At 33.1% G+C, this 13,670-nt stretch overlaps 1 protein-coding gene across 1 annotated transcript; it reads right to left on the reverse strand.

Moving 5' to 3' along the window:
* Positions 1-433: 433 nt before the first annotated feature.
* Positions 434-13,654, reverse strand: LOC134264456 (uncharacterized). Its single transcript, XM_062746758.1, has 3 exons — positions 13,484-13,654; positions 8,836-9,057; positions 434-1,972 (listed from the first exon to the last, which is right to left on the reverse strand). Exons 2-3 carry the CDS (start codon positions 8,987-8,989, stop codon positions 1,707-1,709), a joined length of 420 nt encoding a protein of 139 aa, XP_062602742.1. The 5' UTR covers positions 8,990-9,057; positions 13,484-13,654; the 3' UTR covers positions 434-1,706.
* Between the last annotated feature and the right edge of the window lie 16 nt (positions 13,655-13,670).

The following is a 13,670-nucleotide window of genomic DNA, read 5'->3' on the forward strand; positions in this document are numbered from 1 at the left end:
TTTGTAGAAATTTTTTCAGCGGTACATGTAATTATAACCAGCATGCATTCAATCAATAAATCATCTGACACACAAGTTAAAACATCTTAGCATTCGTATCCAATTGTTCCCCATCCTGGCAAAAAGTCGTAACGACTTGTAAAGCCAGAAAACTGCAAAACCTTCAAATGTGAGATCAAGTAAAAATACGACCCACTTAAAAAGGGCCCGACTAGCAAGCTAAGATCTCCATTATATCCCAACGATAACTAAAAAAATTTGAGGTTCAAAAGTATAGATAGTGAATTATCAGTTGATTCTGGTGGTCACATGGCGTAGTATTACAATTTGTATTTCCCAACAGTTTTTTTTTTCTTTGTTCTTTGTTCCTTTTCATATGTTATATAATTAATTTTTTAAAATAAACGCAGATATAACAGTAACACAAGCTGTTTTATTGACAAAGTGTAATCTACGCGTTTCTAAATATGAAATAAAATAATAAAAAGTCACAATTACGATAAAAAATATAACAAACTTTTATATAATAACATTCACCTTCTCACTTGTAATAGTGACAATAGCAAGTTATTTTTTCAACAAGAGGATTAATATTATCCGAGGAGCAAACGATTGAAATACCGTCTTGAAAGAGAAACAATAAACGTGTTATTTATCGACTTTCCAGTAAATATTCGATTTGGGTATAAGTACGAGGGTTGTCCGTAAAGTTCGTGGACAAGCCAAAAATTTAATAAAAGTTGTGTCATTGATATTTATTATTGGCATATTTCTAATCTTTTTCTTAATGTGAGTTGAATAATGTAAAAATTTTTTCCATTCAAATGTTTAATTACAATTATGGCTTCATAATTAAACTTGGAATGGAGGTCGGGAGCACCGCAAAATTTTAACTAAAAAATATTTATCACTTTTTTAAAATTTCATTTGTATTTTAAAAAATTCTTGGGACATCTGAAAGAATTTTACATAATGAGGTTGACAGAAGTTATCACGTCAAACCCGCATAATTTGAACGTTTAAAGTCTCAAAATGGCTGAGCAATCAGCGTTGGAATTTATTAAGGCAGGATCGAAATCGTTCAAAAAAGAGAGTTTTCGGAATAGGTGGAGCAGTGAACAGTGATAAAAATCTGCGTTGACACCGAAAAAACACCTACAGAGACCAAAACATAGTAAAAGAAGTCGGTCACTATAGTATTTAAGTGGCATATAATATTTTCGGACGAAGTAAACAGTTTGCAGAATGATATGCGTGAAGGAAAACCATCATTCCGAGATTGAAGTGCTGTAAAAAATGAATTTCTTAACGTCATCATGACTTTGCCGTATTTCCGTAAATAAAATCGTCTTTAATCGGACATAGGTTGGATAAATAGCAGGATATGAAACAGGCATTGTAAAATATTATTTTACGTATGAAACCTGAACATTTGTACACATTTCATGACTGGTTAAAACGACATAAGAAATGTACTGAGTTAAACGGTGACTTTGTTGAGGAAAGTAACATGAGGATGATGTACTTCTATATTTAGCATTTGACGTCGGGTAACGTCAAAAATTGTCGTTTCAGTGCTCCGGGTATGATTGGATGTCTCTTTTGTATCTGATAAAAATATAACTATTTGTGCTTTGTTTTTGTTGAAAACTTGCATATCTATTAAATGAAACATGAATTTAATGAAAATATTAGTTCCATATATTTCAAGCATAATATCCATTGACTACAACTTCTTGCAAAACCAAGGCATTTTTGCCGCCACTTGCATCGGCGCTTTCTTCTACGGTTATGTAGTTGGGGCGTACTATTTTCACTGTGACATACGTTCCGTACAAGGCTGGCTCTGTTTCACACTTTATTGTGTGATTTTGTCCTGTCTGACTTGGCCCATCGAACCTGCCACAAACTTTCATCTCAGACCATGATGAAGACATTCCTACCCTTATCTCAACGCTGTGCAGCCAGTGACCTGCAATGGTAATCGTTTAGTACAGAAAAACAAACAGTTCAAGGATAAGAATGTTTAAGTCACTTCTAGTGCCCCCTCTGTTCTTTTAAATCTATTCTTCGGAAATGATTTATTTCCTTTCTCCCATGAAACACCATACTGCAGCCGCATCCTAGTTTAAACATTGTAAAAACATTTATTCGACAAAATCTTAAAAGAAAGGCTGGATTGTTGGGTTAAATAAACCTTAATTAAACACATTTAGTACCAATAAACTTGCTCAGAGTTTTAAAATTTTCTATACTAAAACCAGGAACGTTGCCAATGTCCTAAATGAGACTTTTTACACGATTTTTGTTACAAAGTGCCATTGTGCATCTTCTAATTCATATTTTGATTGGACATATGTTTAGGATTTCCCATAACAAAAGCATTGACACAGCTATTCTTTCTATAATAATGAAGAGTACCTATTTCCTATCCGCAACGTCCCCTATCGCCCCTACTAATATGTTCGGAAGCAATCATTTTTCGATGTTCTGCAAATTATAAAAACCGATGAGTTCAGAGTAGATCTGGCAGTGACTCTGGCGAGAGAAACGGGACTTTAGCGAGAGTAAATTATTCACGAAAATGTGGCTAGGAAGTGACAAGCACTTGAAGGCATGGTAAACAGAAAAGTTATGTTGCGTTTCAGTTTTCACCACCCTAGAATCAGCAGATAATGTCTGTAGAAATGTACTGTAAATCACGTTTTATTCGCGAGAACTTTATTTTTGCGTTATTACGCGAGAGGGTATGCTTGCGAAAATTTTATTCTCGCGAACATAAGAATTCCTTAAGATTATATATATATATATATAGAAATGACCACAACTCGTGAAAATTTTATCTCGCTAATTAAGAGTCAATGACTATCTCGCGAAAATTAAGTGATCTACAGTACTTCAAAAAATCTCTTGTACATTCATTCAAACTTACATACATTTGTAAGTATTCTCTATAATTCAATTCTCTGCAGTCATGAATTAAAATTTCTTTTCAGACAAATAAATATTTTTGCATGGGAACTGGGACTATATTTTTTGGCATCAGATTAGCAAATGAGACAACAGCATGATTTAACTGATCAATCAGCTGAAAGAGTATTGCATTATGGGTTACTACAAATACTACAGGAATTTTACGCTTGAAATAGGGAAAATCTTATGGTTACTGAAAAGCATTTTTAAAAATATTATTTTCATGCTCATAATGACAAACCATTCATTTGTTAATTAAACGGCGGAAGTCTAGGTTTCTGAAAGTCATAATGCAAAATCGATTTGCGTCTGTATTACTTCCTTTGTTGTACTACCGGTAAATAAAATTGTCAGATGAATTCTCTGACCGAGCACGTGATCACGTGCACGAACGTAAATTAAGTTTTGTCAATTTAAATGCACGAGATGCTGCTCTTTTTGGTTACACTTGAAACACTGGTGTTCTATACTACATTTTATGAAACATGTTTTTCCATTTAACAACAAATTAAAAACGCCCGTAACATCTTTAATTGCTTCTTATCTTTGTATTTTGTCCGAATGAATATTTTTTTTTAATTTTGCGGTCCATTAAAATGATCGTAGATTGATTTCAACTACGTGTTCGAAGTAAAATGTAAACATGCATTTAGCGTAAACGTTGCCACATGTATTCATTCAACGATTGGTCAGTTGCTCGTGGTAAGATACTCTGTGCGCATGTATAACAAAAGCCCTATTCGGCAAATAAAGGTTTGTCAGTGTATATGATAATGAGCATTTTTACCAGCGTATCGGTCACTAGTGAGCCGAAAAGTATATGATATATTGTTATTTTAACACCCCTTCCTTTATCGACCCTTTTTTTGTTGAAAATCATGAAAGTTTTCCAGAAAGGTATGGAAACATTTATAACAGGACATGTTTTCAAAAGGAACAGGCTATAAAAATATTATGTTTATTGCCAATTTTATTCATAAAACCTGTTCTACCCTATAACTTTTGGAAAGATAAATCTAAGCAATGTGTCTTGAGTTTGAGTCACATTGAGACAATCCGGGAAAAGATATTCCGGTACAAGTCTTGTTTAGTTATGTTCAGGTAGGTGGCGTTATTTTAGCACAGAGACTATAAATAAAGGTGAAGCGGCAAATTAATTCAATTGCGAAGTTGATGCTGAAGCGGCAAGACAAGCGGACCACTTTTGACGAAGGTAAATTTTAGTTAATGATAATAAATAAATATTTAAAGCTTTCAGACGTGACTGAACAATTCTTTCCTGGCTTTATATATTGTGTGTTATTAAAAGAGTCAGTGGGAGCCAGCAAGAGCTGTACTATACAGAAGCCAGAAAGAGCCAAACTGTATGAACTGCGCTATAAGAGCCAGTATCAAAGAAAAGAGATGTAGGAGCCATAAGAGCCGAGCTGTAAGAGCCGATCTCTTCTGATCAGCCAGCATCACTGATTTTCTGTATATAATTCATTTAAGACAAGTAGTCAAACATTTATTTGTATATCTTGCTTAATCACATAATTGTATATATTGAACCTGCCAGGTCCTCAGAAAGTTAACTGAGGGGATTCAGCCGCCTTTGTTATTTGTTATATTATTAGGTTTCCGGCTACAAAAACAACACAAGTAGGGTGCCTATACTGCGGATTAAAATTTTAATTTAATAACCAATGTATGAGCGATGTAATATTCATCGACCGATTACCCTGGAACATCGTTTTATGATTTGCAATGCATCTCTGGGCATTTGTAAGTCCGGCCAGCAATCACGCCATTTTTATAAAAAAATTTAATCAAAAACCGCATTGGTTGCCCATCGTATACCCCATCGCTTAATAATGTGACTGATACTTAAACGCTACTAGACCCATGTGGACCGATGTTGGGTCATCGCTCACACCACGTATTACCAGCGATTACCACCGGTCTACGGCCATGGCCGATAAATGTAACCTAGGCATTAACAAACTACATGTATATATACTTAAAACTAAAGGTAGTGTGAGGTATGAGCTAACTAGATGATAACCCCTCCCCATCCCACATTATCATGGCAAAATTTATGTTTTGCTCTGTGAGGCACGAATTAATCCGATATAAGTGTCAGATCAATAAGTATAGGGTGTGTTGGAATGTGTAGTACATAGGAAATTGAGGCGTTATTTTTTCATTGATTATATAAAATATTTTTTATTGATAAAAAAATAAAATTATGATTAAGCGTTTAAAACGTCCTTAAACGAAATTTGGATGGTAAATTGTTTTTGTCGTACAAGTCTGTCTGTCCTGTTTGTCTAGCTGTCTGTCTGTTTAGCTGTTTGTCCTCAAAAAACTTATACATTGGCCGTAACTTTTAATTTAGAGGAGCTATGACTGTAACATTTCCTGTATACCGGTATATTTCTTCTTACAAGACCTTTCTTTATGTACCGCCAAATTTGACCTTTTGACATTGACCTTGGAGTTTTACCCATTTTTACACAAAAATTTTCAAACTTTTACTTTTGCTATAACATCAGTAGATACCAGGACATTCATACTTCACATATGTTCTTTTTGTAGAATGACCTTTAATTGGATACCAACAACCTTGACATTTTGAGCTTGACCTTGAAAATTTCCGAACATATGATAAAACGTTAACTTTGGTCATAACTTGAACGCGAAAGGGCTAGTGACCTCATACTTCACATATTTAATTCTTGTGAGAAAGACCCTTCATTGGATACCAATAACTGTGACCCTTTGATCTATGAGTTTGACCTACTGTTATAAAGTAAACCTTGATTATAATTTTTCAAGGGTTAGGCTTAGAGCTTTCATATTTTACGTACTTAATCCTTGTGACAAGACCTTTCATTTGATAGCAATATCTTTGACTGTTTGATTTTTTATTTTTTTTAACCTTGGCCATAACTTATGAAGAGTTAGAGCTAGGGCTTCTTTATTCACATATGTATTTTTTGTAGTAAAGCCTTTCATTAGATACCGATTACCTTGTTTTTGACATTGGAGATTTACTATAATAACTTGAAGCTTTCATATTTCAGAATTGTTTTTCCATTGATTTTTTTTAAGAAAGTTTCAATACGGGGGCATCAGTGTTTCACAAACACATCTTGTATTATTTTTTTTATCAGATATGATAATACGAGGGTTGTTCGAAAAGTAAGTGGACGATGTCAATCTTCGTTATATTACTCACTAGAACATAAAATAAGTATAATATAAAATGTAAAAATATTTGTTTTGTTGATGTTTCATTCCAATCGATTTAACAGAAATAAATTTACTCCATTTTAAAATTAACATGTTTTGTACCTGCGGGGCACGCCTAATTGTAATGTAATGTCAAAATATAGTATCAAAATTTCTAAAATATACTATTTCTACACATTTCACAAAGTATAATCCAATGCTAAATTATTAAATCTGTTTTTGTTCTACTTGAAATTATTTTTTTTTAAGAATTGCTCTCGTTGTATCATTTCATTTGTAAGGATTTGGATTTCTTTTATTACTGAACTCTGCTTTCACAGGGTAGGAAGCTCTTAAGAGCCTTTGTCTTTTCTTGACGTTCAAATTTTTAAAAGTTTTTGTAAAGATTTTTACAGATAAACGTTTCTTCACAGATTGTCCGTATCTGATACAAAGTCTTTCTCAACCAAATGCTGTCTTTTCTATTTGTTCACACATGCAAAGCTTTCTTGTGACATATTTTTGATTTCTTTCAATATTTTTTTTTAGTTTATTCTGGTTTTTCAACAGTAAAAGACAACATTGTATTGTTATCGGCTGCTCTGTCGTTTTCAACGTGGGCTATCTATCTTGTCAAGCTGCAAGCTGATTTCTTTTCAAAAGAGCAAAATATTAAGCCATAATATTGAAAACGAATCAATGTAACAATTCTAAATTTGGATTTTTCAGTTGTTTTTCATTTTTGCTTCATTTTACAGAGAAAATGAACACAGAAAACATTTACTGTAGTGTTCGTAACTTACTGAATTTTGACCTGTTCCGCGATCCGATTATTGCATTTTTAAAATCTGTATAAGTGTTTTAAAAAATCGTGGTATTTAAAAAATAAAAGATTCTTTGGATTTACTGTTGAAATATTTCTTCCAAATTTGAATAAGATATGACTTCAAATAAAAAATATATGACATTAGTCCACGAACTTTTCGAACAACCCTCGTACTACCCTATTTTCATCATTGCAAACTAGGTGTCCTGATGAGTCAACACGTTGCCGTTGGACCAACTATAATGTTTTGACTAAGGACTTCTGTTTTTCGTGGATGTCCTATCTTATGTGCACAAATTTGTTTACTTCGATTGATCACACTGAAAATTAAATAAATATATGTACCATGTATGATACTTGTTTTTTTTCCTAAGGGATCATTGTGAATTTTTCAACGCGGCCGATTTGATGCTTTACATCAATTAAAATTTCTTATTTTTGTATTACTCTAAAAGGGGGTCATTTTTCAACGGGAGTCAATTTCTTAGAGGATGCAAACATAAAATGATGACCCCTGACACTCTTTTTCTACATTTTTTTCCCTACGGCTTGGTGGGGGGGGGGGGGTAAATCTTTGTCGCAAAAATGATCCCCGGTCATTATTTGATGGGGACCATTATTCGTCTTTACAGTGGACCGTTATCCATGCGATCAGCTTTTTCATAAATATAAAGATAGAGGACATATTTTATTTTTTTTAATTGGAAATTATGGTGATTACAGTGGCTGGAACGTTATTGTTGACAACTTACACGAAATTTTAAACAAGCAATATAGTAAGTCGTACAATATCAAGTTCTCGTCAAATAGCACGATCAATATTGTGATAAACCGTACTTAGATCTCTAACGCCTTTTTGAAAAATCTGATTTTAATTATTATTTACTTCTTATTGTGGTCAAGATAATCTTGAAATCAATTCATTGAAAATAAATATTTCTTTTACAAAGAAATAAACATTTCTCAATGCTTACATAAACCAAATTTACACGATTCTAAACGTACAATCTCGCACGATTAAATACGCACACGATTGAGTCTGATACACGAACGATCTTGCACGTTACACGAACGATCATTCACGATACACGAACGATTCTACACGATTGGTTTGTCAACAATAACGTTCCAGCCACTGTAGTGAAGCACATCTGAGCATTTAGATCACAGGTCTCATTGTTTTCTACATATAAGAAAACTTCAAGTATATGATTTCAGAATCCTCGATATCCCAATTTACAGTAATAAAAAAAATGGTGTAGAGCCTCTCTAAAGCATAGTTTTTAATCACATCATTTTAAGTTAAAAAGTGACAGGGTATTACCTCGAGAAAGATTCTTGGAGCAATTCTGTGTGTATACAATCCAACGACAGTTGCTTATCAGCCTTTCAATACATTTTACCATAAAAAAATATCATTTCCATCGGTGAACCATTGATATATGCACATACAGAACTTGTTCATTGACGTACTATTTTTTGGAAATAAACAAAATCTTGAAAGATGTTTCAATGAGATGTTTGCAGTGGTCATTAAGAGGACATTAATGTTGCATATTTATACACCAGGTTGTTTGAGGACAACAAGATTAAGATTGCAGAGAGTGGACAAATTGAATCAGAGAAGCACAATTAAGCTCTTGGAACAGATTAGTTTTAAAGGGCAAAATATCTTTAAATGATAGTGATAAAAATAAAAAGGCAATACTAAAACATGTCTTCTAATATACACATTTAACTTAATTGGTTACATGTAATATTGTTTTAAGATAAAATGTTTATTTACCAAGTCTTCATTAGAAAGCAAAAAAAAAAATATTTACCAAGTCCGTCATTTCTATTGTAAAGAATAACGTTGTTGACAATAGAAATTTGTCCAAGAGCAATCGTCAACCATGGGTACAATTCGAAGTAAGAGTGAAATACAAGCTGATCATTCAAACCAATAAGACCATCCACAACACACCTTGGATCCATAGAAGAGTATGGAGAAAATGGAGCTTTCGAACTAAAGGAGATATCCTTTCCAAGGGCAAGGTTTTCAACTTAAAAAGTAAAATTGAATAATTAGAAAAAAAAATACAATTCTAAATGATACATGTAAGGGAATTAAGGTTTATACAGGAAGGCTAACACCTGTGTATTTCCTTTTGAAGCTTGAATACCATGTAAATCTATTACTTTTAAAAACTGTCCTGAATTCTCTCATATTATTTTATGCTTCATAAAGACTGTACTTGAAAATTTTTCCTTCTAAAGTAATAAATATAAAATTGTTTCTTGCGAAGATTATTTTTAATATCAGCAGACACAAATCCCATTTAATTGTTAATTTTTTTTTATTTCAAAGATCTTATATAAGTATACATATTTAAAAAAACTGATGATTGGCACACTCAGACAAGTGGGATATGGAGATAACGAATAGTATTCAATATGAAAGTCCATAAATAAAATAGCAAACACGGACCTTGGAAATATCAGAAGTGCCCTATGGACCGGTCACAACAGCCGTGTGCTCCTTGTTATAATCGGGAAAATCCGTCGTCAACTCAATGTTTAAATAATAGACTATCAATCAGCGTTTAAAAAACGTCAGTCAGTATTTGACTTAATGATAAATTGTTTTTCCTGACAAAGTCACTGTATCAACCATAGATCTTACAAAATGATAACTTTAAACAAGACTGCTGATATTCTTGTTTCGTCACCTTGCTTGTAAAAAACTTACCTCGTTTAAGATTTTTTGCATACGTAGAGCATGGTTTGCTTATTGTATCAACTGAGATATATACACTCTGTATGCAAGTGATAAAGGTATATTGCTGCATAAGTAAGGGAGTGATGATAAAAGTTAAAGTCATCACGTTTATCACAAAGCTTGGTTGTAAGATTACCATTAACGTCTTTTTAAGTAAAATAATCAAGTGTGAAACAGATGTATCCGGCTTTGTGGTGTTCTTGATCTCAAGCTCTACAGTATATATCGTATAGAGGTGGGAATGAAAATTACAATTGTTAATTGACAATATGTCCTCGAGATATCTAAATCATTTCTCGGGAAATTTAGAATTTTAAAGAAGTTTTGTTATTGAAAAGTACTGTTATTATAATTATTAATAGATAAAAGAGTGTCTAACGCAAAGATGTTCACCACCACCGGGGCACCACGTGACTTCTACATTGTATTAGTAGCGAAATGTTCCTCAATAAAAAAGCTAACAGAACAACAATAATGATATGCTGTCACATTGTGAAATGATATTAAATTGATATCCTCTCACAGAGTGACGAATATCAGAGTTGCAGTAAAACTCTCGATTTCCCTTCCCATAACGATGATTGTTGTGATAAATTCTTCCTTGACCTAATATAAGATAGATGGAAATAAATAAACCATTCTGACAGCGAATGAAACTTTCAAAATTACCGAAAATATGTTGCAAAATCCGTGTTTACGGTGTTTTCACCTCACTTAGCTACATGTATGACGTCTCAACCGCTCAATTTTGACATCATGTAGCCTATAACTGTACTAAAAAAAGAAAAAAAAAATTCAAAGATTTTTTTTAAATGTAATAAACAGAAAAATTCAATGTTTTGTAGTTGAATATAGATTTCATTTCGCTCGCGAGACAGGATTTTTTGAAATGTTTTCACTGCTTCGCACTCGTGAAAATATCCAAAATCCTGTCTCCCTCGTGAAATAAATCCCATACTCAAATACAAAATTTTGAATATTCTCTATCTATTTTGCCTAAAAAGTGCTCTCAGAATCAGACTATTCCGTCAGTAAAATAATGATTCCATACATTCGCTCTAAACCTTACCCGGTGTTTTGAATTTTATACATTTGAACAGAGATTTTTCGTAAAATCATGTTTATCTCGGTATTTTCACAGCACTTTCCAAGTATTTTAGGACGCAAACTATCCATCTGTAAAAATCTAATGTTTTGACATATACAGCTTATTGGTGTTCTGTTGCATTATTTTTGTCACAAATGAGGAAAAGCTGACCGGGTACGTATATTGCTGTCTGTCTTTGAAAGAAAATATAATCGATGAAATTAAATTACTGTAAACCAACTTTTATTCGCGTGCGAGAAATATTCGCGAGTTTCGCTACTTACTTTAAATCGCGAATATTAATAGCCGCGGATTACGTATTTTTGCCTTGTGTGAGAAGAAAAGGGTTCCTCAATCGCGAAAATTGATCGTCGCGGATTGATTGCAGACTGACCAATCGCGAAAAAAAGATGACGCGAATAATAGTTGGTTTACAGTAGCATACCTGTTCTACTAACAGAAAGCCATACGATTTTCACAACATATTCACGATATTTGCTTTTAAGTTCCATCTTACGTATCTTTGTACATGTACATGCAGTCATAGTCAAATTCTCTTTACACGACATAATCAATTCCCAAGTTACTTGATGTACACATATGACGTCATCGGTAGTAGATTTTAATCAAAATGACAGATAACAGCATAACCAAATAATTACATTATATTTTTGTTAATGTTTACATGTTTCTATTCATTTTCTAGAGTTAAATTACCTCTCTAAATACAAATATTACAAAAGCTTCTATTCTAAAATTGACGTCATATGGCCTACTATGACGTCAACATTTAGCATTGATTTGTCAAAGTATAATATTTTGAATGCTTCCTTATTACCCATGCGTTTTTCTTCTCACGCATAAGATTTTGCACAAATTCTGCTTCATATACGAGGGTCGTTAGAAAAGTTCGCGGACACATTGAATTACGAAAAATCTATTGTTAAGTATGACCTATGTCTGAATAAATTCCTACATTATGTTTATGTGTATTTCAAAAATCAGGTCCATATAATAAAATCTTGAAAATTTACAACGATTTTACTATGAGGTTATGGGATTCACGGAGCAATCACTTGACGTAAGGCTACGTAACAACCAGATTTCAACCCGTTAACCTTTGTCGCAGTTCTATAAATCTTTAGATTTTTCTGATCTTTTTTCTACTTTAAAATTGAATATCTATACATGTATCAAAAGATGCTACTTTTCTTCGACAATGTCTATTGTACTGATTCGGATATTATTGAGATCTTAAAAAAAGTTTATGCAGTTAATCAGTTAATCGATCAGCCTCACGGTATGGAAACTATGCATCATCATATAGGCGCAACGCAACGTCCATGCGATACGGGGGTAATGAAGTATCGCTGGAGTTAATCTTTCAAAATGTCAATCCTTCCATTCTTATGAAGTACAGTGCTCCATGACGCTCAATGACGTTCCGATTTTTGGCTGTGTTTTTACGCAATGATCATACACAAACGGCTATAAAACAGTCATATACCCTCCAATTTAGTTCAATTTTTCTCCCAGAGATGTTTCATGAATACTTTAGCGGCAGGTAAAATATCATAAATCTCTTTGCGCTACAATTGTGCAATTTTTAATTTTATAAAGAGTCTTTGTGATGTAAACGTGCCAAAAAGTGACTTGCTCCGTGAAGCAAGATTTATCAAAATAAAAAAGCTGTATATTGTTTAATAATCACCTGAGAGAAAAAAAATCATTGTATATTTATTGGAATAAAGGTAAAGATTCTATCTGGAAAGTTTGACCGGTTTCATGGAAATAGCGTGCTCACAAAAGAACTTGTCCGCGAACTTTTCTAACACCCCTCGTATGAATAAAAAAAGATAGGTCTGCTTATAACGGAGCGCATTGTTATTTTACATGCACGAGTGTTCTTCCAGGAAAAAAATCATGAAGTACCTGATTTTTTTTTTATTTCTGCACACCTCAAGTACAAGCATTTTAAAAAAAAAAATTAAAAAAAATGATTGCCACAGTAATGATATCACTAAAACCTACACGTGTTTAATAAATACGTATGTCACTTCGGATGAAACCTTTAAAACTGAGGCTCCGTGTCATGATTGACTTTGACGCTATAAAAGTTCCTTACTGCTTAATGACTACAAATGTAAAGTAAAGGTCAAATTTTTAAGTCCGTCACCAGTATGTGGCGTTGTCTTTTTATAGGCGGAATGTACTGGAATAGGCTGAAAACAACATATAATCAACCAATCAATCAATCGAAAATACGAGAGGTGTGATATTGATCTAACTACAATTTGGCCAATTTAAAAGGTATGGCTCAACAGCTCAACAGTCGAATTTAGGGTGAGAGATTCTGGTCATTGGTTCACATTAATTAGGTCAGACGGGTTATATAGATGCTCAAAAACATTTCATTACCTTAACACGTGTATTGATATGACGTTCTGCCAGAGAGTAACAAAACAGAAAAAAACTCCCCAACCTGTCATAATGAAAGACCGAATAAATATGCCCTATTAAAACAGTGTTGCCTAGCATATGTTTGCCGAGTAAATATGCCTTATTCAAAACGGTGTTAGCTTGCATATTTGGTAAAAAAAAACCCCGAAATTATTATACATACAATTGTCAGAATAGTATCTCCATCCCTTTTCATCAAATATATGTGACGTGTAGATTCTTCGATGAGTACGACATTTCCTCAATTCTTCATTGTATCCAAAAAATCCACAATCGTTTTGACATACCCAAGAACATTCAGGAAATGATTTATTTTTATACTCCCCTATAAGTTCGTTATTTGACTTCTT

Source organism: Saccostrea cucullata, unplaced genomic scaffold (assembly GCF_032062105.1).
Source record: "Saccostrea cucullata isolate Sc308-1 unplaced genomic scaffold, CSIRO_AGI_Scuc_v1 ctg11492, whole genome shotgun sequence".
Taxonomy (NCBI): Eukaryota; Metazoa; Mollusca; class Bivalvia; order Ostreida; family Ostreidae; genus Saccostrea; species Saccostrea cuccullata.

Bases quoted from the DNA above. Each gene is read 5' to 3' on its own strand.
- LOC134264456 (XM_062746758.1), bottom strand. From the start codon at position 8,989: ATGGATCCAAGGTGTGTTGTGGATGGTCTTATTGGTTTGAATGATCAG. The intron at 1,973-8,835 runs GTAAATATTTTT...TTACCATTGCAG, and splicing joins CAATAGAAATGACGGACTTG to GTCACTGGCTGCACAGCGTT.